The sequence below is a fragment of the Bactrocera latifrons genome, unplaced genomic scaffold (assembly GCF_001853355.1).
Source record: "Bactrocera latifrons isolate USDA-ARS-PBARC rearing strain unplaced genomic scaffold, ASM185335v1 scaffold_88, whole genome shotgun sequence".
Lineage (NCBI taxonomy): Eukaryota > Metazoa > Arthropoda > Insecta > Diptera > Tephritidae > Bactrocera > Bactrocera latifrons.
Window position 1 is genome coordinate 304968 of NW_017537578.1, and position 23947 is coordinate 328914.

The window sequence follows — 23947 nt, forward strand, 5'->3', positions numbered from 1 at the left end:
AAAGTGAGTTTTTCGTTTTTTGCGATGTCGAAATTTGTTGAGCAAAGAATTTTCATTAAATGATCTTTTCGCCAAAAACTCAACCCATATCGTTCCGCAAACAACGTATTCAACTGATCTGGCGCCGTGCGACTTCTGGCTGTTCACCAAGCTCAAAAGACCGCTCCGGTGACACCGTTTTTATGCGATATTCAAGTCGCAGAGAAGACGGAACTGACTCCCGGAAAGTAACAACCAGTGTTTCGAAGATTGAAAATCCGTTGATGAAATTGTTGTTGTTCGATCACAACGGACCGAAGAAATGTCGATGCACAAATACTATTATTTTAAATTTTAAGCTTTTTGCAATTGGCTTATGATTAGATTTCCCATTTTACAATAAAATTTAAAACTTTGTAATCGCCCACCGTAGGATGATCGCTTATTGGAAAAAACATTGGTCGGAAAATGCAATCACAGTTGTAGCGGACATAGTTGTAGCGCGTAGCTCTAACTATTGCTTGATAGCAGATAATGCTTGAAAAAGTTTTGTGAAGTTAAAATACCAAATGAAAATGTCAAAATGAGAAATAATACAATATGGGTCGAAAACTTTTGTATTATAACTTAAAAATACATGTAATAAGTTCTTGCATAATATTCAAATTAAATTCTAATTCCAATTACCGGTTCATTTTTTAATACTAATAAAAATTTTTAGCACAAAATCGACATGTAAAGAAACAAAGATGTAAAACTATTCTCAGCTCCGGAGCACACGTATTTGTCGGAAATTTTTGCAATCAAAATTTACTAAATAATAACAAACATTCACTAACGTACTTATATTATTTTCAAATTCTGAGTCCTGTTTACTTTGGTAAGCACCTTGTACATTCAAAAGTTACTCATACCACCCGTTGCACCCAGTATGAAACACATTAATGTTATGAAGTTGAAATATTAGCTTCGTTAATTTCTATTCCGTATGAACAGACTTCGGTGAGATTTTCTGAATAGTCTTAATATTTATTTATAGGCATCATTACATCAATTACTGAACTCATGAAAGACCATCAACATAATAAATTGCTAAAGAACACAACACAATATACTAGTACCATAGTCGAAATTAACTAAAGGTTGGCCATAGTTAGAAACCCAAACGCTGTTAAATTTGGTGGTAAAGATTAAGAAGCTAAAAACTTATTTTTTTTGTTTCTAAGAAGATTTTGTAATAAAAAAAAATCGAATAATAAAAAATAATAATAGATAATAATCTTAAAAAAATTACGTTTTCAGGTTCTTAATGTTAACCATTAAATTTTGCGTATATACATATATCTAAAGCAAAATTAAGGTCATGTACAATTTATTATACTCACAACCTCAATATGGTACTCATAACCTATTAATCTAGTGAGCTCTTTTTCAATTTTCTAAGAATATCTGTATGTATCTATATATGTACCAAATAGCATGCATAACTATACATTTACATACAATTAATATATTTTATTATCTCCCAACTCATGCTAATTGATTTCGAAGACTACTGCTGTGCAGCAAAAACATACTATCTATGTATGTGTATATCTGTATGTATGAATATATGCATACTCCAAGCAACAAACTATTTCACTGCTCGCTGCGATAATTGCAGCTAATGCGTTCAGATATGCATTTTATGGCATTACAAAAACTTATTGCAAACTTATTTTTTGTTAAAGCAGAAAACAGCACAAAATCGCAGTTATATAACCAGTTCTTCGAGAAAATGTAAAACAAAAACGAAAAATATTTACAAAGAATTTTAATTGCGAAATCGCCAACAAGTGTTGCCGCAGCATGCAATCGCTGTCGAAAAATCAAGCAGCGATRAAATGCAACAACAAACAACAACTACAAAAACGTGACCATCGGCACACACATCTGGCATTATTTATGCGCACCCACTTCCGAGATAGTGGGACGACCAGTTTCTGTAAAAAAAAAAAATTAAATAACATAAATCTCAATACATGTGCACATGTATAGGTGTGTATGCTCATGCTCATATCTCCAGCGCGAAATTAAGAAATCTGCCTTAAATGGCATGCGAATAGGCGATAAATATTTTCGTGTGCTTGCCACATGCGGCATGCCATATGAATAATTTTCCGCAACACCTGATGAAAAATGCAAATTTGGCAAAAATATTTAGCAAACCGCCTGCCTGCCTACAAAATTGAAATCGCAACTTTTCGCTACACTCAAAAATATTTAATTTTTCTTTATTTTTCCGGCTGTCACTTAATATTTGTGATTGGCAACATTTTTTCGCGCGTAACTGCTTGTTTATTGTTGCTGTAACGCGTGCGTTGGCGTGTGACGGCGTTTGTGCGTTGCTGTTTTTGGATAGGCGGATTTTGCGTGTTAATTAGAAACGCAAACACGTCGTGCGCATAAAGCTGAAAAGCTAAAGAATAAAATATAAAAATAAAATATTTTTATTCTTTGTTGTTTCTATTTTGCAATTTAGCCAACAAGCAAGTCGTGGGTGTCCACAGTTAACACTTGTGCCATACGTGGGGTGTTAATCAAAATACTGATTTGGCTGACTTGTTACGCGAAACAATTATTTTGCACTTAAAATGTATTTATGGCGTTAATATATGTTTCTTCAATCGCTTACAAAGCTAATTATTGCTAATTGTGTTATTGGCAAAATATTTATTGATATCAATAAATGCAAGAGTTAGTTGTTTATTTAAAAATTAATAATTGCCAATTGAATGAGTTTTTAAATTGGTTTTGGTTGGTTTTCATTATTTATATTAAGCAATGCTAAGAAATTTAATTTTTTTTTTATTTTATTGAAAAGAATAATTTTATTTGGAATTTTTGAAGTAATTTTATTAGTTTCGTAAGGAAATGTTATTGCAATTATTACTGAATGTATCCAAAAAAAATTTCTAGACAGTTCTTATTTTTTATTATAGTTGTTTTTTTTTTTTTTTTTTTTTTTTTTTTTTTTTTTTTTTTTTTTGTGAGTAAAGATTTAAGGCAAAGTAAATACAATTATTTTTAATAAATTTAGTATAAAATATTTTATATAATTTTTTTTATATTATAGTTTTGCAAAAATAATTCAGAATTACAAAATTTTCTCAAATAAGCCATATAATTAAGCAATATTACTTAAAATTAGAACCGTATAAAACTGCAAAAATGCCAGCCGGAGCTCACACTGTGCCTACTTAACTTGTTTAATGCTCTAGACGCAGTCAATTGTTGATATCTTTATAGAAAACATCAACAAACTTGATTCACCACTTCTTAAACCGTTATAAAACATTTAATAAACAATTCTTATTACAATAACACAGCACACAATGTGTTTCGCGTGTCCATTAAACAAGTCAAGCATAATTCTAAAGACTTAAGACACAAACTTGTATGGCAGTGAACAAAGAAAGCAACAATAGACAAGCGAACATATGCATGCATGTGCGGCATAGTCTTACATTAAAGGCATTAAAGCAGATAAAAAATTTCAAAAATTAAAACAATACAATGCAAACATGAGAACAACTCACGCGTATATATAAATAAATAAAAATATATATACATTCATATAAATATATATCGCTATAAATCAATAAATGCCACATCCGCCACCTGTCTATTCGCCATAAGCTCATTTGTTAGAGCTTTCAAAAGCGCAAATGATTGCTAGGTCCATAATGAAGCGGCCTGTCCAGTCTGCAGAGCCACATATAGTGACAGCCATAATGGAGCGCGACAGCATCATTAAGATAATGCTGACAAATGCGTGTTGGATGCCTTTCAATTGTGTGAAATGCACGCGCAGATAATGAACACATACACATATGTACATGTATTTTTATTATAAGTGTGAAGTGATTTTTCATAGAATTTGCGCTTTGACTTGGCTTTGGTAAATTTTAACTTTTTACACTTAAATATGTTCTTACGTTCTTTTTTTATTTAAAACTCTGTTGGCAGATAAATTACTATTTGCGAAAGTGAGTGTTCTTTGTTCTGAATGTGTTATTTCAGTCATAAATGTGAGTATTTACTCAAGTATTGTATTGTTGTAAGGCATTATTGAGATTTAACTTAAGGAAATTGAAAAGAATTGAAACTTTACTAATGGCAGAGCTGTTAGCTGAACTACAAATTATTTGCGTTGAGTTCATTTTATAATTGTTTTCTACGCAATTATTTGTTAAGATGTTTGAGAAATAAATTTTTTATTGAATTATATGTTTGATTTTGAAGGGTCCACTTATAAAACGTTTAAAAGTAGTTTAAAAAAAAAGAATACATTTTTGATGGCTTTGCGTAATAATTGCTGTTCTTCTGTTATTTCAAACAGTTTTTCTTCAAAAATTTTAAATATTAAAAATATTTTTCTTATTTATTAAAATTAATTTTTTTATGAATTTATTATTTTCATGCTTTTCTAGAATTTCCGATAATATTGCAGGATATAGGATCCTATAGATGTATAGGTACAATGCTGATATTCAATATATCATAAATATTTACTAGAGATATTGCTTCGAATAGTGATGCCAGCTCCAACTTTTATATTATTTTTAATTTTTCGGCATATTACCTTGTACTATATACGATATATCATTTTGAGACATTTTTGGTATATAACTACATATTTATAAAGATACACTGTTATGAGGAAAATTCCATGTGTAACTTTCATTGAGATAACCCACATATTGGCCGATATATGCGGTATAAAGTCACCCGGAAGTTCAGAAATCTTTATATTAGATATATGGGACTTCAGGGAAAAGAGCCTCAGTTCTTGTGCCAATTTGATGGCTTGACTAACAGAAACGTTGCTTGTTTGTGAATTAGGCTGAGCAACAACTTAAAATGATTCTGAGTTTCATCGAAAAATCATCTTGAGCGATGAGGCTCATTTGTGGCTGAATGTCTTCGTCAATAAGCAAAATATGTGCTAGTGGTTCGACAACAAATGTCACAATCGACTTGTTGAAAACCAAGTTTGGTGAACGAGTTATCTCACGAAATGGCCCAGTCAACTGACCGCCACGGTAGTGCGATTTCACGCCGTTAGACTATTTCCTGTGGAGCTACATCTCCATGGTCTATGCAAACAAGCCAGCGATGGTGGCGAACTTCGTACGAATACCGAACGTGAAATTGCAGCAGTATCGGCCGATTTATGCTTGAAAAACGTCGAAAATTGGATTTAGGGTCTGGACTTCTGAAAGCGAGTCCATGATGGCCATGCAAAAGAAATCGAGTTCCATACATAATGGCATGGTATATATTTTCACTAGAATTGTTTTTGTTTCATTTAAAAACTTTTCTTGTGGTTTTATTGAAAAACAGTTAATAAGGAATATAGGGTAGTAAAATTTTAAATATAATATTAACTTTTATTATGCCACATAATAAAGAACTTTCCCTAAAAATTAATTTAAAAAAATGTTTATTGAAAATATTAAGTTCAAAAATGTTATGAAGAACTAAAAAGAGATTTTACGAAATTTTAAATAATTTTTTATTTTTGTGCTTATATTGGATTTGGTATTTCCGGCGATTTTTTAGTTCTTGCAAAATATTTTTTTTAATTTATCTTCTTATGGTCTGAAATGGATGACCGTATTCTTCGAAAGGGGTCATCTTCGATGAGATAATGCTACTTTCTAAAATATTGATACTGTATAGTACTTGTATTGGGATTCGTAGAAATAACAAAATTTCACGATTAAAAAAATATATAATTTTTTTTTTGCAATTTACTTTACCTTACTTTTGTGTACGGCCTGAAACCTAACAAATAGTTTATATAAAATGTAAGAAGTTATGAAAAAAAATTTAAGAGGTTATGAATTATTGAAAAATAAGATACGAGTAGTTTAAATCATATTTAGCAGAAAACACCCTATATAGGGTATGGCACGCTAGTCTCAAATAATTTTTGCATAAGCTTCATTACGACAACAATTTCTGAATATAAATACCAATTTTTCCTATATAATCTTAAAGTTTGAAAACAAAACGCAAACTAACCAGCGAGTAGCACACAAAAAACCAAACAACCAAAAACGGGTTCGTGCCTGAAGTCTTTTGATTTGGAAATATTTTCGCTTGGCAAATCATTCTCGAACTGCGTTCGCATGCGATTAATGCATTGATGAATGTTTTACATAATCCAACGCAACCAACAACTCACACAGTGTGGCAACTAATGTGGAAATTTACATGAAACATAGCAGCAACAACAAGTCAAAGCTAATCCATTAATTTGCAATTTTAGCAATATGCGGGTTGTAATGAATTTACGTGCGCGCAAAGCAACAAACGCTTGGCTTGCAAGCTTAAGCCAAAACATAGCGAATTAAACAAAAAAAAAAACAAAGTTATTGCAAAGAAGTAACGGATATTAAGACAGCGCGCAGCAGTGCACAAAATCGAATTAGCCGCCATGATGATCGAAAGTTCGAAGTTGCAAAAGAAAAATTGGACGTTTTGTTGAAAATGGAAAAATCCTGAAAATGTGCTTTGAAAATCGATTAATGTCGTGGGATTAAGTATTATTAATGCACGTGAGCATATGTTTGAATAGGTGCGCATATAACGGTTCATGCATATGCATTCGTTTTCTATAAAAATTGATATTTTTTACCTTTCTTGTAATTTGCAAAAATTACATAGTTTCTGCGACGTTTTGGTGATGTAAAGAAAAAAACTACAACAAGTATAAAAAATTGTCTACAACAACAATAAATGTCAACTACAATGCACTCAAGAGTCAAAGTGTACATTATTCGCATGACGACAATTTCCGCATGCCACAAACAACAAGCTAACACATAAGATTGCCCTCTGACGCCCGCGAATCGTACACACACTCACATATATGTACTTTCCTAAATTAACTCCAACACGTAATATTTGTAAATAGGTGTGTGCGTGTGTGTGACTGCTAGTCCATGTACATATGACAGTTATTTTCACTGCGCATAAGCAAAGCTATAAAATATATCCAAATGTGTATATATACACATACATACACACACATACATGAACGGCATTTGTTCAGCTGTCAAATTGCAAGCCCAAAATGGCGCGAATTTGAGGTTATGGGTGAGAATTACGCAATTGATGTCAGCTTATGCCAGGAAATTCGCTTTCTTTGGCGGCAACTATGCATGCATGTGTGTGTTAGTGTTTCATAATGGAAAAGCATATTATTTAAGCTTTGTTTGCCAGTTAATTCATTTAAGGCGCCTAAAATGTGGCACTAATCCAGCATTTCGACCCAGCTTAGGTAATACTTGTGCAATAACTTTGTTGTTTTTGTATTTTTTGAAGTTAGATTATTAAAATTGTGTTTGAAGGAAGTTATTATCTTGCCATAGTGCTTTTGGACTCTCCTCTCAGGGTGACTAACGCTTTTGATCCGTTGACTAATACAATTTTACATTGAAGAAAAATTACGATCAAAAATAGAACTATAAAGAAAGCTTCACTAAAGATGTAAGAGGTACACTTCATAGCAAACTCCAAAGGTTTTGCAGGGATTAATTTTTCATAGGTACTACATATAATATAAAAAAAGTGTTTGCTTCGACTCATTCTATCTCTAATATCATTCAAAAATAAGATTAAAATTTCAGATATACATTGCGATCTGTGGTCTATTTTCTCTCGAGAAGACTTGATACAATTACTTGCTTTAATTCTGATCGATATATATGTATGGCAGCTATATGCTATAGTGCTTCGGTTTCAACATAAAAGATTATTTCATACGGAGACTGGATTTTAACCTGTCATGGATATACGGACGACATTGTTATCAGTCGCAGGACCACACACCAACCTCTCCATACCCATGCAAAGTTTTCCGAGCATATCCCAAGCAAGCAAGTATTTGCTATAAGTCGTGCAGCAATTCCAACGCAACTATCGCAATGAACGTATAGTTATACTCAGTGACAAAATCTGAATTTATTACGCAAAATCTATAGCGTTCCCCTCAAAGTACTGCCACTTGACACCAACATACTTGTGACGATTTTTTCAATCCTCAAAACAGTTGTTAAAGTCAATTTCCGGAACAGTCTTCAATGCACGTAGCGATTCAGCCAAGATTTATCGCTAGTAATAATACGTTTCATGATATACTGGTAGTCGGAAAGCATTGTTACACAGAAGTAAACGTTCTTTCACTTCTCTATGAACCAAATGATCTTTTAAAATGTTTTTCACTGATCCTTCTCATATTCCAATGATGCCAGTAAGATCTCTGAGTGTTAATCGGCGATTCTCAAGCATCAATTCCTTCATTTTATTGACGTGTTGAACACCAGTTGATAATCGTTCTGAACACCGTTCGTCGTCAACGCGTTCTGGATCCTCTTTGAATCACCTGTACCAATTAAAAACATTTGCTCACCAGAGGCTATTCCAACACTCCGAACATTTCAGCACCAGAAATTTTATTCCGCACACAAAATTTAATGGAATCTCATCGTAAAAATCGGGGAGAGACAAGCGTATAATAAACCGTAATGATTATTTTGATGTGACATTTGGCACAGGTGTCAACAATCTAGAAAACAAATATTTCGACGAATGGATTTATGCGTGAAAGTTAAATTAAAAATTCTTACTATTTTTTGCTCATAGCTGTATACTATTTGTCTTCATTTTCCAATACATGCATTTGGATTTTTGATTTCAAAGTCGGTTAGATCGAACTCACTCACTTATCTAATATTGCTCTAATGGGCTTAACTATGTTATTTTTATTTATAATAAGTTGATTTATCCATCTGTCACAGAATCATTTCTTTCCAAAAAACTTTCTTAAAACCACCCACGTAAATGATTATATCCATTTCACTCGAAGATGAAGTAATCATAAAGCTTTATCGATAGAACCGAGGCGTAGAGGCATAGTCTTTACGAAGATCCATAACTTATGCTCTAAAACAGCGAAGACTAAAGAAAACCACTCATTGGAATTGTGGGCATCTTAATAGTGACGCTTTAAAATCCTTTGGCCAGAAATAAGCTCAATAAAATTAAAGATGAAATTAGGACGTTTTAAAAAGTTTATTTAATTATCCTTACTTTGTGAAGTCAGCAGATATTTTCCGCTCTGGCGCACCATCCTCTCAGTCCCTCGACATAATGTAAGTAAACATAAAGTCAACCATAAAAATCACTTCAAGAAATTTCCTTGCCCAAACTCAGTGTCAACATAACTCCACCTTAAAGCCAATTACTAAGTACAATTTAACTCTAATGCCTAAAAACAGACAATTTAGCATCGCTAAGCTTGAAAAATCGCATACAATTAACGCAGTCAAAAGACAAACCGACACATAAAATGGCTGGGTACCGCTGATCTCGTTTTGCAACAACAACAGCAAATAAAATTAAGAGAAGCAGCGTAAGCAAGCGACCGCACGCTACAAATGGCCGCGACAAGTATTGATTAGACGCGCCACTGGCTGCCACTACCGGCTTCTGGTTGGTGGCTTGTTCGGTTGGATTTCAATGCGCCGACTAAGCAGCCCCACCACGCAGTGCCATGGTCAAAAGGTGCCATTCTAGCTACACGTCGCCATAACCAGCAAGCGGCGCAACTAAATTTATAGCATTGCGCATGCGCGCAATTATTTAAATTGCATTGGCCCGTGCAAGGCAATAGACAAATACTCGTGCACAGCGCGACAACAACAATAACTAGGAATAAAGGAATAGAAATAATAAAAACCGAAAGCATTTGAAAGACTACACCCGCTCTCTAGTACAGCCTAGGCGGCGATGCGGTGACGAGCCGCACAGCTAAACTGCTTAATTATATTGTCTGCGCGACGACTGCGGTTATTTTATGGTCATAAAGTGACGGTTATTTAGCGACAAATTCCATTTACGAAACGAACGTGGCATTTACATTTTAATTGTGCACTTATTACTATTTACAAGTTTGTGTCGCCGCGCTTGACATTAATTGCGATTAAAACGCGCTAATTTACACGCATTCATACATATATTTTTCCTAACATTGTAGGACCGCGCACGCAACGTTTCGGAGCGCCTCTCCTCGACCACCACGCTGAGAGTGAACGTAGCCGATTCGGACGACCAGGATCCATCGTTTATTTATCGCGGCTGTGTGTTGCTCGATGGCGCCTGCATCAATCCCGAGTACTCCGCCTCGGTGCCGGCTGGGTCGCTGCAAGGTGTGCTCACCGTTACGCCAGAACGCATACAGGCCGTTGACTTGGACACGATCAGCTCGCCAATACATTACTCCTTCGCCAGCGGCATGCCAAACAATTATGCAGATTACTTTGAGATTGATGAGCAGACGGGCGTGTTGAAGCAGATCAAAGCGGTGGACACGTCAACCGCCAAAAAATATGATATTGTCGTAAAAGCCGAGGAAGTGTCAATGGCAAAACGCTTCACCACCGCCAAATTGACGATCAATGTGAAGCCCGTCGATGCCAATCCACCAGTTATAAGTGCCAGCGATATTGACGGCTATGTGGACGAGAACTCGCCCATCGGCACACGTGTTGTTGACGCAAATGGTCGTCCAATCTCTTTTGAGACCACGGACGCTGATTTGGGTGAAAATGATCCCAAGCCCGATTATATTTACGAGCTAACTACGCCTTCTTTTAACGTTACAAACGACGGAATTTTGATTGTCAATGAGGAGGGTTTGGATCGCGATCCACCAGCGCCCGGTCGCTACAAATTCCAAGTTGTTGCACGTGAACCGCGCACAAATGCGGCCAGTGCGCCACTCAGCCTTACCGTACACCTGCGCGATGTAAATGACAATCCACCCAAGCTCGCAATGGTGCCACCAATCACGATTACCGCCGGTGATGGCCAACGCAATGTCACTAAGGTGATTGCAACCGACAATGATGAAGGCGAAAATGCCATAATCACATATTCCATCTATCATGTATCCAATAACGGACAGCAGAAGTTCCACATCGACGAGAAGACCGGTGAAATAGAGACGAGAGGTCGGCTATTAGCAGGCGAACAGTATAGCATAACAGTGCAGGCAACAGATAATGGTGGGCTTTCTTCCCAAGCTATTGTCGAAATCGCCGTAACACCAGGACCGAATACGAAACCGCCAAAATTCGTCAAACCCATCTATGAGGTGCAGGTTAGCGAAGGTGCTGAGATCAATTCCACCGTAACGGTAGTGCATGCTGAAGATCCTGAGAATGATCCGGTGGTGTACTCAATCGTTTCGGGCAACGATTTACGGCAATTCGCTGTGGGTCAAGAAAGTGGTGTCATTATGGTGATACGTAAATTAGATCGTGAAAGTCTCACACGCTATCAACTTACTGTGTTAGCCGAAGATAATGGCGGCTTATCGAGCAGTGCTACGGTGAATATCAAGGTGACCGATATCAATGACAAAAACCCCGAGTTCGATGAGTCTACACTACCGTACGTATTCAAAGTGGATGAGGGACAGAAGGATGCTTTTGTCGGCATTGTACATGCTACCGATGCAGATGAGGGTATCAACGCTGAGATCACCTACTCCGTGCCGCAAGACATACCCTTCGCCATCGACGGTAAGTCGGGCGAGATACGGACCGCCGCGCCTTTAGATTATGAGCGTCAGAAAGAGTACCGCTTCGTGGTGACCGCCAAAGATGGTGCGCCAGATGCGCGTCTCGGTACGGCGAGCGTTACAGTGCAGGTGCGTGATCTGCCCGATGAGGTGCCGAAGTTTACGGATGCACGCATTGATGTGCATGTGCCCGAGAATGAGGCCGACTACTTGGTAGCAACCGTACAAGCTTTCGATCCAGATACGGTACAACAGATCACTTACGTGCTACGCAAAGGTGCGTCTGAGCTCTTCAAGGTGTCGGCACAAACAGGTGAAATACGCACCACCACTGGACTGGATTATGAGAAGAAGCAGAAGCATGAACTTATTGTTGGCACAATTGAGAATGATGGCGATGGACCCGGTGACACCATACACATTTTTATCGAAGTTGACGATCGCAACGATGTGCGGCCGGTCTTCGCGGCTGTACCGGAACCTGTTACAGTTAACGACGATCAATCAATCGGTACGCGTATAGCAACAATGGCGGCTATAGATGGTGATGGCTCATCGCCTGGCAATGTGGTGCGCTACGAGATGGTCGGACGTGGCAAGGCATTAAAGTATTTCCAAGTGGATGCCGATTCAGGTACCGTGCGTATAAGAGATGATTTACGCAAGGAGGAGGACACCGAGTATCAGGTGGATATACGCGCTTACGATATGGGTGAACCACAGCTGAGTTCCGTAGCCACCTTGCCGGTATTCGTACGTCATCTGTTGATCGATCCGAACGAGAGCAATATGATGGAAGGTAAAATGAATGACGGTGCTATAATGAGTCCAGAGAGCATTGGTTTGGCTTTCAGCGACGACAGTTACACTACTGGCGTGCCAGAGACTACCGGCCTAAATGCAACGATTAAAGTGATACAAGTTATTAATTCAAAGAAGTCACGCGACGGCACACCAAGCTTTAAGTGCGAAATAGTTAACGGCAATGATATGGACTACTTCGATATAATGACCGAAGATCACGGTTGTGGTGTTAAATTGATAAAGCATCTCGATTTTGAGAATACCACCGCTTACTCGTTGAGCATACGCCTCATTTCACATAAATACTTCGTGAATCCGCAAAAAAGCATGGCTACAGTGAAAATAATTGTACAGGATGAAAACGACAATGCACCCGAGTTCATTTTCAATCGTGCGCACTCCACACGTAAAGATACTTTCTACGCGGTGGTGGCTCCCGAAGTAGACATCGACACACCGATCCTGCAAGTGCGCGCCACCGATCGTGATTCCGGTAAATACGGCATGATACGTTACAAGATTTACGATGAAGAGGACAATGTAATCAGCGATGAGAATTTGGTGAGTCACTTTCATAATACATTTAAGTAATAACTCCAATACAAGCTCTTTCTTCCGCTCTCTTCACTCACAGCCCACAACCTACTTCGTCATGACCGAAGATACCGGCATCCTACGCACGGCAAAACTCTTCCAAGACGGTGCGACGTTCCCCATGATGTTCTATGTGGAAGCGCGCGATAACGACGGTCAAGAGCTGGGTTCGCATCACACACGCGCACGCATTGTGATCAATCAGATAACCGATCAGCATCGCATGTCTTTGGTCTTCTCCGATTCGGCGCCAAATGAGATACGCAATCACTACAGCGCTTTGGAAGAACTATTGGAAGAGAAGACCAATGGACTCATTAGCGGAATAGAGCGCTTCAGTAATCGTAAAATTTTGACAGAGAATGGCACGATCATTGAAAATCCCGCCGCAACGGATGTCTGGTTCTACTTGATCGATCCCAAATCCGAGCAGATACTGCCGCGCAATGATACCACGGTGCGTGAGGCGTTACTGGAGCCGACAGCTCGCGCTGAGCTCAACTTTGCCGCGTCTGGTGTGGCGCATGCGACCGCTGAGGGTATATATGCGCCCATTGAGATGAAGCAGCAAGTGACCAGGGTAGGCAACGATTGGAAGTGTTTGTATTTTTGTATTAAATTGTATTTAATGTTTCGTTCTAGGTTAAAGCGGCTATAGCAATCAATGATGACGTATTCCCATACACGCTAATCGCCATCTCGATAATCATACTCATACTCGGCACAATCGGCATCATCTACATTTGCATCTCGTGGTCTAAGTGAGTTTGGAGCGAATGTAATTTAATGTCTTAAATTAAAATATTTGCTTTCCTCCTCCCCTGTTAGGTACAAGAACTTCAAACAGCGCATGCGCCAATATGCCGCGCCCAGCCCCACGCGCTACGACCCGGTAATTGTAAATTCGCAAACGGCCAACTCCGGCGATGCCGTCACTAATATGAAGGAGTATGAGACGCAAGTGCTGGCCATGGCTGTGCCACCAGACGGCGATGATGATCTCCAGTTGGACTTTAGCGCCAAGAATCATGCCTTCTCGCTGGACAACGTCAGCTACATTACGCACAAAGAGAACGGCACGAGTGGCGGTCAGGCGAGTCCATCGCATTCGGATGCAACAACCGCCACAATCACCACACTGCGTCGCAATAACAATAACAACAATTTGAATAATATGGCGCATAATAATAGCAATAACAATAATAATAACGGCATGAATAATCGCCAGAACACATTCAATCGCACGCTGGAAATGAATGCACGCAACAATGCGAACCCGCTAGCGGCGGCCGCAAATGGCACGCTGCCCGGCACTTTGACGCTGGGTCGTCTCAAGCATCAAAATGGCGCCACCCACTACCAGAACGGTGGCTACAAGCTCGACGCTGTGAGTCGCAATAATCTGGCGAATCTACAGAACAATAGCTACAGCACAATGGGTCGGCGGGGAAATACATTTGGCGGGCCAAATGGTCTAAACAGCTTGAATGGCGGCGCTGCTGACGGTAGCGGGAATGTTGGTGAGTTGATGACGAACACGCTGGGACGCAACAGTCATCAGCATCATCACCTCAACAGTCGCGGCTATGCGGACGTGCCGATAACGAACCCGCTCTTTCAACGGTAAGTTGTTTGAAGTGGAAATTTTTTGAAGTGGAAGTTTATTGATAAGGCTAAGGGACAGAGCTCGCAGGAGGTAGCGAACACAGTTTGTTTTTGCAATAAGTGAAGATGAAGACCCTTCTTAAAGTATACTATAGCCCAATATTTTTACTTCTTACGTCTTTTTTTATGTCATACAGTTTTGAGTAAAGTTTGTGGTGTTGCCGGAACAAAATAATTTTACATTTTTATGAGAGAGTTGCCACTTAATTGGTTCGAAAATTTTGAAAAAATCGACATACTACTATAAATATACAGCTTTTGAATGAGAGTTTAACAATTTAAATAATTTATAAGTATTTATTAGTGAGAAGACGCACATTTATCAAAATTAAAAAAAAATATTTAACAAAATATTTTTAAAGATTTGTGGTATTGCTACCTATCAAAACTACAAGTCATAAAAGAAATATTATATTTAGTTGGGAATTTAGTGCCAAATATTTTGATATTTTTAAACGCCTGTATTTAAGTATTTTTAATAAAAGAGTTGCCCTCTAATTGGTTTCCCAACTAATAATTTTTTAAAACTTTGCAAAAATTCGATGTAAGAATGCAGTTTTTAGATAAGCATCATACAAAAATTTTTTGGAGTTGCCACCTAATTTAAATTTTTTGTAATTTTGCAGTGAGTAGACACGCATTTATCAACAATTAAAATAAAATTTAACAAAATATTCTTAGTCTTGTGTTCCAGTAATGTTAACAAAAGAGTTGCCACCTAATTGTTTTCCTATTTAATTATTTTGGAGAATTTTTCAAAACTTTGACATAAATATGCAGCTTATTTAAAAGCCTCATACAAAAAGCATTGGCGCAAAAAGTTGTTGCGTTACCATCTAATTTAAATTTTTAAATTAACAAATTTTTGGAACTTTACAGTGAGAAGACGATGAAAATTTCAAAATAAGATATAATGTGCGTGTCAGCGTGTTTTTTAATAGAGTAATGCTTAAAAAATTGGCTTAAATCTTATAAACAATTAATTAACAGTATTGCCATAAAAACAAAATATTTTAATTTTCAAATTATTTGTAAAAATACACCATGAAATTGCGATATAAAAATTCAATATTACACCCAAAAACATTTATACCGTTTATGTTTGACTTCTTCACTTCTTTATAAGAATGAAATTATGATATTATATATTAAAAAAAAATACCGCAAGACTTTTTTGACAAACTATTATATTGCTATTTTCCTTTTTATTTTCTTTAATTGCAGTACTCAGTATACTTTTTTTTGTTTTTGTAATTTCAATTGATTAATATTTATTTGCACTCTTTTCAGCTCCAATGGGGACCTGAGCCACATAAGTACCACCAATGAAAATGTCACTTTCGGCAAGCGTGACTATGGACAATTAGGCTTCTCTTATTTAAATGATTTAGATCGTTCAGAGGTTGAGACGACAACGGAGCTGTAAAATTAAATAATATTGAAAACCAACGAATATTTACGACAATTTTTTAAAAAGCTAACAAAATAGTAAACACTTATGAGCAGCTGGAGAGAATATAAAATCGAATTAGAAAGCGAAATTATAAAAAAAAAAATATAAAATAATAATTTCTTTCAGACTGCAAAGCGCACTTTAGATACTAAAAATTTACTAACTACTCTCCAGGTTCTCTCTTTTGAAACGGCTCATTTGTGTAGAGCAAACGAACAAATATAATAACAGTAACCCACACAATGCCAAACTGAAATAGTTAAGGAAAATCAACTAAATACCTTGACTCATAAGTACTGTATGATAATAAAACAAATAATGTATGTATGTGTAATGTTAAATAATTGCATTACTTAGCTGCCACTGCATACAAATATTCACTTTGTAGAAATCTTCATTTTCCGAACGAAAATATTTTGCAATTTATTATGCGTATATGTACATGTATGTTTGTATGTAACGAAATGTTGCCATTAAGTAATCAAACTTAGTTTAGCTCAGCATAGGGTAATCTAAAATTAGCTTTTCTACTGCAAATGTATGTATGTAATATAGTAATTAAGTAGTCTAAGCTTGTAAATACAACTAGAAATACAATATATACTAGAAATATGCAAATTTATCAAGTTCTATGTACATATGTACATGTATTGTATAACAATAGATAAATACTTGTAAAATGCAGCTGTTGAATGTAATGATTACTTTTTTGCGTATGAGAAATATGTTTTAGGTGAAAATACATTTTTTAAAGTCATTAGTTGTTAGAAAGCTTGAAAAGGAGTAGGCATAATATTGAGCAATAAAATTTGTGTGAAAAAATGTATGCTTTACGCTTGAAATGTTTAGTTGTTGTAGGAAATTTTTGAATGGAGAAATATGTTTCTAAAAAGGTTTAATGACACTGTATGAAGAAGAAAGAAATATTGCATACAAACAGCTTTATAAAATTTTAAATATTTTCTGCATGTTAATTATGTTGTTGTTGTAGCTGCATAAAGTAACTGTTGAAATAACTTTTGTCACTTCAGCTTGCATTGCAAACAACTATTTCAAGTATATTTCGGCAGATACAACAACAATAATAAGCCATGCATTGCTATTATTCGCTTGTTGTTGCTGTTGTAGTAGAGTAAAATTAAAATTACACAAGTTCAATGATTTAAAAAATTAATATGCTAAAAGAATATTTAGGGTAAGTTAACAATATTTAGAATTGCTAAAAAAATTAAATGGAAACTTAGTTAAATCTTTTTCTGTAACCAAAATATTTTTCTGTAAAAATCATAACCATTTAAAACGGCCGTTTAGGAAAAGCATAGAAAACTCGAAAAAAATAATGTTGCCAGTAACATGTTGCAAGCCAAGTCTAAACTTGTGATAATTATTTCCAACAAATTATCACTTTTCAAAGTTGCGGTATTTGAACTAGCCCCACGAATTCTCAGTAACATGTTGCTGAAACAAATCTTGCAAAACCCAAAGACGTCCCAGCAACATGCATTTTGTAAAGCCGTGGTTCTTACAGTGCATATGTTGAAAATGAAAATTTATTGCAATAATCAAAAACCTAATAGCCGACCAAAAGAAATGTAATTAGCAACATGTTGCGGCAATATTCAAAGTGCTCTTTAAGCTTAAATTTGGACCTGAGATGGAAATTTTGTGCAACGTTCTGTACAAATTTTCTTTTAAAAATATTTTGCGAATATAACGCAGTGTTTTACTTAACGTAATATCCCAACATAAAAATTTCGTGCTCTTCATAATATTTCTTGCAATAATTTTCAATCACATACCACAAAAAAGTCTTCTCTTTAACAAAACTCTTACTTCAGCAATTTCTTTTTTAAATAAATGCATTTGAACTCCCAAAATTTATATTAAGCTTTCTAAACTTTGAAATAGCAAAAATACATTTGTTGAAATAATAAAAATTTGTATAAAACTTTAATTTTTTAAATGTATAAACAAGAATGTATGTAATTATAACTAAACTAGTAATTAGAATAATTTAGTTTATGTATGTAGCGAACAAAAATGTATGTACATAAATTGGTTAAAGAGCGAAATTATATGCCTAAACTGGACTAGTTAAATAAATATCGAATTAATAAAAAAAATAAAAAATTTGTTTCAGTTATCAGAAATATTGATTGCTCTTAGTCATACAGTTTACTCACACATATATACAAGAGAATATTGTTGCTCGCTGGCAACGGAATTTTACAGTTACGAATATTGCGTTGTATATACATGTATTGAGTATTTCTAACAATTGGATATTTTTTTTTAAAGAAAATTGAAATCACTGCCCTAAAGCAATTTTTGGTACGCCTTCACTCAACAACCAGCGCTTTGCACGCCACAGGGTAATGATTTGAAAGTTTAGACTGCTGGCGCCTGTTTGTAGGCAATACTTGTAGTCACACCGTGGATGCGCCACCATTGCCAGCGCGGCAAAAACTGTGACAGCCGCCTGCCTACTCGGCATTCATGAGCGCCTGGTGGAAGTCGACACTGTTGAGCAAACCAAAAATTTGGTTTTCGGCGCACACACCTACAAACAATCTATATGCCCATTTAGTATAGAAGCAAAATAGTTTGTAATACAAAAAGTAAGTGAGTTTACTTACCATACAATATGTGTGTCACATTAAAGATAATGAAAATAGAATTACTTTAGAAGTATTTTTAGTACTAAAATACAGTCAATTTTAATCGAATAAATTAACGAACGCCTAAGCTGCTCTACATGACTCATTTTTGCTATGGTTAAAGCTTTCCAGTTCTCAGTAGACTCAGTAGACATGAGTGTCTTTAAATTTTGCACCGTAAAACTACCACCGAGTGCAGTTTAAAGTTTTTCTCTTGTACTTAAAAAGGCAGGGAAATAAAATAATATATGCTCAGAGTCTTCAAAGCCCCTGAACACTACCTTTGCGAGTAAAAATCGTCATCTTGGCCGCACGCAGCCTTCATTTGTCATCGTTCTTGATAAGGCAGTAAGGAAACCCATTGACCCAGGCCGTTTATGTACTCATTGCATTTGCTCCGGAGTCATCTAGGTGACTGCTACCACAATAAGGTCGTCTACATATGCTACAAATTTAACGGCTTTTGGTTGGTGTCTCTTTAGCTCCCCATCATACTTGAGGTTCCATAGAAGAGTGCCTAGACCGAGCCTTTCGGTACTCCGCTCGAAATGGAGTAGCTCTTGGTGCCTTTATCGGTATCGAATAACAGTTGCCTATTTTCAAAATAACTCCTAATATTATTCAGTTCCGATTATGTATGTATACTTTGTTGATATGTATTGTATATAGGTATATAGGTATACATATATGTGTACATCTAATTGTGCTTTTAGACATTTTGAAAATAAAACAATTTTTAATTTTAGAAGTACTAAAAAGTTTTTGGGCATAAATTTTGTTAGTCAGATTCGATTTTTGCGAAACTTATAAAACAATAATCCGACCAAGCCTTTAACCACTCTATTATGCAAAACCAGAATATATATATTTCTGTGTCATTTCTTTGAAGCGTAAGCAGCAACATGTTTTAAATATTTATCCGAAATTCACAGTATTTTGGTGGAAAGTAGTATTTTTGGCTTGAAAGAAGCCCAGCCTTTCTTACAAGACTTATTAACCAGACCATACTTCTTCTTACTACCATTTAGTCCGCTGGATGTAGAACACCCTCTCTGAAAAACGGTTAACATCAAAACAATTTTTCAAATATTGGCTTCATTGATTATTGGCCGCCACGCCCGTGCAGATATTTAGAGATGGACTACACAAATTGCTATACACATGGGAAAATGCTTCAGATATGCAGTACCTTCAATACTGTATTTCCTAAATAAACGTTAAAATATATTTATATCAATTTTGTTTAATGCTACAATAGTATACATAAACGCTTAAAATTATAAGGATGCTACTAAAACATATTATATAATCTATTTGGTCTAGTTTTGAGGGTATTAAAACGACTATTACATAACAATAGTTTACTATTTTTCACCATGACCCTTCCACTAATAACAAAAAGTAAAATTTCTTAAAATCTCAACAAAGAAATCTCTTTTGAGAACAGCACAATTTTACAAGCATAAAATATTTATCAATTATAATAGATTAATACTACATATTTGAATAATTAGAAATTATAAATAAACTGTTTACAACCGATAACGGAAATACACACATATACACAGGTATATTTTAGTTCGTTACTCGTTTATGCTCACGCGAACAGATCCCTAACGAGTTGAGCGAATATCCGACGCCTAGTCGAGCAAACCACGAACTGTCTTCAGCTTAGCCGTTTATTTACAAGCTTACATTACTAAAACCATTAGAACAATTAGTAACAGTATTTCTACATTACTGCCAAAATCTAACTATCCTATTTATTGCCACCAAGCCACATTTGTATCTGAGCAGAACTGCGTCCTTTCGTCTCCAACACCATGAAGGCCACATAAAGTGTCGCGCTGAGTGTACAAAAACCGAAGAACCAGAAAGTCATGTCCGAGCCCCAAGCGGTGATCATCGAACCGAAACACTTGGTCACCACAAAGACGGAGAACCAATTGGACATGACAGTCAGCGCCACAGCGGTGGCCTTAACATCGGGCAGGAAGAGTTCACCCATCATCAACCATGGAATGGGACCATAACCGATCGAGAAGACTATCATGAAGAGCACTACGCAAAGTAATGGCAGCCAACCTATTGAGGAGACATCTTTACCGCCGTCCTTCATTTGGAAGTAAACACCCAAAATGGCTAGGCAAATAGTCATCATGGTACTACTAAAGAGCAACAGCACTTTACGACCGGCGCGCTCAATCAGGAGCGAGGATGTTAGAGTCATAACGACCTGCACGAAACCGACGATAATTGAACAAACTGAAGGATCCAAAGTGCTGCCGGCCGACTGGAAGATGGGCACGGTATAGAAGATGACAGCGTTAATGCCGGAAAACTGTTGGAAGAACATCAGCAACATGGAGATGATGAGACCTTTAAGGGCGGCCGGATTGCGGAAGAGATCTAGAAACGAGGCATCATCACCGGCCTGATCCAGATCGGTTTGTATCATTTGTATAGCCGAACGAGAGTCACAATAGCGACCCCAAAGCCACTTCAAAGACAAAGCAGCATCGCCGCGACGGCCCTGTGTGCAACGCGGAATTGGAGAGTTATTGTTTATAACTTGTTTCTAATAAGGCTTGAGCGCAAACTCACCTTTTTCAACAAATAGGTGGGCGTCTCCGGTAGCATTAGCATACCAATGAACAATGCAATCGGCACTGTTAGACAGAGCACGCTCAGTGTGGTCCATGACACCACAGCACCAATGAGATAAACCAAAAGAATGCCGAAGGTCAACAACAATTGAAAGAGTGTGCCCAGCGTGCCGCGTATACTCGTCTCAGCGATCTCAGAAATGTACATGGGTGCAACTACGCAGAAGCTGCCGGTCGAAACACCTATAAGTAAGTTGTGTAGTTAGTGTAAATTTTTGCCGGTGCTCAATATCGTGTCTATTTACCAATTACGAAACGTCCAAAGTACAGCCAACCAGCCGATTTGGCGAAAATAATCGCCAACCATGCCACAATGAAGGGCACATCCATAACAAGCGCGGTGTAACGTCTGCCAATCGCATCAGCTATATAGCCGGTGGGTAAAGCGCCAAAGAAGGCACCAATCGCAACCAATGAACTGACCCAAGTCTCTGTAAATGAAATAGAAATTTTATCAGATCGATATTTTTATCAACGTTGAAGTATGAGTTCCTTCATTATTAGTGGTAAAGCTCTAAGATTGGTTTAAGTTAACTGATATTTTTGAAGGCACCTTTTGCCAACAGGTGCCATTGAGAAGTAAAGTTCTCACTCGACAAACGTAGACCAAACTCCAAAAGTTACTCATCATCCCCTTGCTGCTATACGATACAAAGGCAGGAAAGATGACAACATCGGAGGAGTCATCCCTACAAGTTTTCGAGAGAAAGGTTCTACGGAGGGTTAATTTATTACAAGGGATATGAGATGAATTACAGAGTTTTATGGGAAAATCAATGTGGATTTTTTGCTCGGCTCTTCTGGGTCCGGTGATCTAAAGCGGAAATGTATCCACAATTTTTCGTTGATGGTATTTATCACACACTTGCCCAGCTCTCTTGAGTTAAAAAAGAATCTAAAGCTTTTGGTATTGCTCATCGTCACCGTGTCGGTTTTGCGGGAATACTAAATGCAGACAGACGACGAAGAGGTGGTGTATGTCGATCATATTTTCACGGGTTTTTGCAACCATTGTGGAATGGTAATTTCTGCTCAGTTGTTGATTTACTAAGCCTAGAGAAACACTAATAAGGTCCAATAAGTTTTTTGACAGTGGGCATTCATCTTTTAAACAATACGTTCGGTAGACCTTATATGCAGATTGTCGGGTCTCTCTTTACTTGGATTGGACAGAGCACACTTAAATTCCAATCGTCATGCAACTTTCGTCTGTTGTAAAGTATGCACAAAGAGAGCAGATGCTTCTGATCAGTTCTTTGTCGCCATATTTGCTCGGCCAGCAATCCATCGGCCCCGCCGCTTTGCTGTTCTTCAGACGGGTAATTGCTATTCGAACTTCTTCATGGTTGGGTAATGGAACGTCTGCTCCATCGTTATCCATTGTGCAATCGAGTTCGCCTTCTCCTGGCATTATGCTTTCACTGTCATTCAGCAGCGTGGAGAAGTATTCCTTCGTACAAGAATACGCTCCTTCTGTTAGTATCCGCAAGTTTTCTTAAAATTTTCAGCTTTGCAAGCCTCGGCCTCTCTCTCTCTCTCTCTTTGCAGAATTGTAATGCTTTTATTTACTTATTTTATTCACACATACATATGTACATGCAGGTCCACACGTTATTAGCATAACTATAAAAATTCAAATGTGTAACCGCAGAGTCTTGGCTAACCACCTAAACCTCTGAGTAAAATCTCCTTCTTCTCCGCCTACATTAAGTAACAGCGCGTGTCACCGTTACAATGAATTGAATTTCTAATTTACCTAATGCAATCTATTTATAAGTCAGAGTACTATTTACCTTTGCTACTAGAGCGGCTATAAATCAATTGAAATCAAAAACCATTGTTTATTTACAACCCCGACAGAGGTAGTGAAAGCCGCAAGAAAGAAAGGGGGCAAAAGTGCAAAGAGTGAATGCATTCGCGTATCAATGGCAGCCACACGCAAACACGCGTCCACAGGTATTTGCGGAATAAAGGAATTGAGGGCGCCTATTGTCGGTGTTATGAAAGAAAGTTGAAATATTTCAAGTATGTTGTAAAAAGCTCACTTTAATGATGGCAATTAAGGGACAAATCAATCAATTAGAAATTAAAAGCCACCTAGTCTCAAATTATTAGTGAAAAGTGCATTTTAATTAAGAAATTATTACCAACAACAGCAAAGAGGACTTACGTTGCTCGAGCGTCAGCTGCAAGCCCGATGAATCCGCCGTTGGCGTCGCTGCCGTCGTCGTGGTTGTGGTCGCATTGGTAATCGAGGTTGAATTGGTAATCGTGGCATTTGTGTCCTTAATTACTTCAACGGGTGGTGCGCTTATTTGTGGCAACACTGGCGATGTCCATGCTAGCGCTGTACCAGCAGCTACAGCACCGAGGCAAACTGTCGGATATTTGAGGAAATAAAGAGAAATTGTTCAATAAGTGTGTCAACTTCGTAAAGAATTAGATATATTATATATATTTCAATTGCATTTTTAAATAAAAGTTTTATTAAAAT

At 37.0% G+C, this 23947-nt stretch overlaps 2 protein-coding genes across 6 annotated transcripts in view; one reads left to right on the forward strand and one right to left on the reverse strand.

The window, feature by feature from the left end:
- LOC108977377 (protocadherin-15) overlaps nt 1-17451 on the forward strand; it is a 121893-nt gene extending 104442 nt beyond the window's left edge. For all 5 annotated transcript variants that reach the window (XM_018947031.1, XM_018947029.1, XM_018947030.1 and 2 more), the window contains exons 9-13: nt 10067-12979; nt 13053-13592; nt 13655-13773; nt 13841-14635; nt 15968-17451. In XM_018947031.1, the coding sequence (XP_018802576.1) occupies nt 10067-12979; nt 13053-13592; nt 13655-13773; nt 13841-14635; nt 15968-16103 (4503 nt within the window). In that variant the 3' untranslated portion in view covers nt 16104-17451. The remainder of the gene's footprint in view (nt 1-10066; nt 12980-13052; nt 13593-13654; nt 13774-13840; nt 14636-15967) is intronic.
- Nucleotides 17452-19989: 2538 nt separating this feature from the next.
- Nucleotides 19990-23947, reverse strand: part of LOC108977365 (facilitated trehalose transporter Tret1-2 homolog) — a 19792-nt gene continuing 15834 nt past the window's right edge. The window contains exons 3-6 of the mRNA XM_018946991.1: nt 23624-23830; nt 21699-21884; nt 21392-21636; nt 19990-21320 (exon numbers count right to left, since the gene is read on the reverse strand). Of these exons, the coding sequence (XP_018802536.1) occupies nt 20547-21320; nt 21392-21636; nt 21699-21884; nt 23624-23830 (1412 nt within the window). The 3' untranslated portion in view covers nt 19990-20546. The remainder of the gene's footprint in view (nt 21321-21391; nt 21637-21698; nt 21885-23623; nt 23831-23947) is intronic.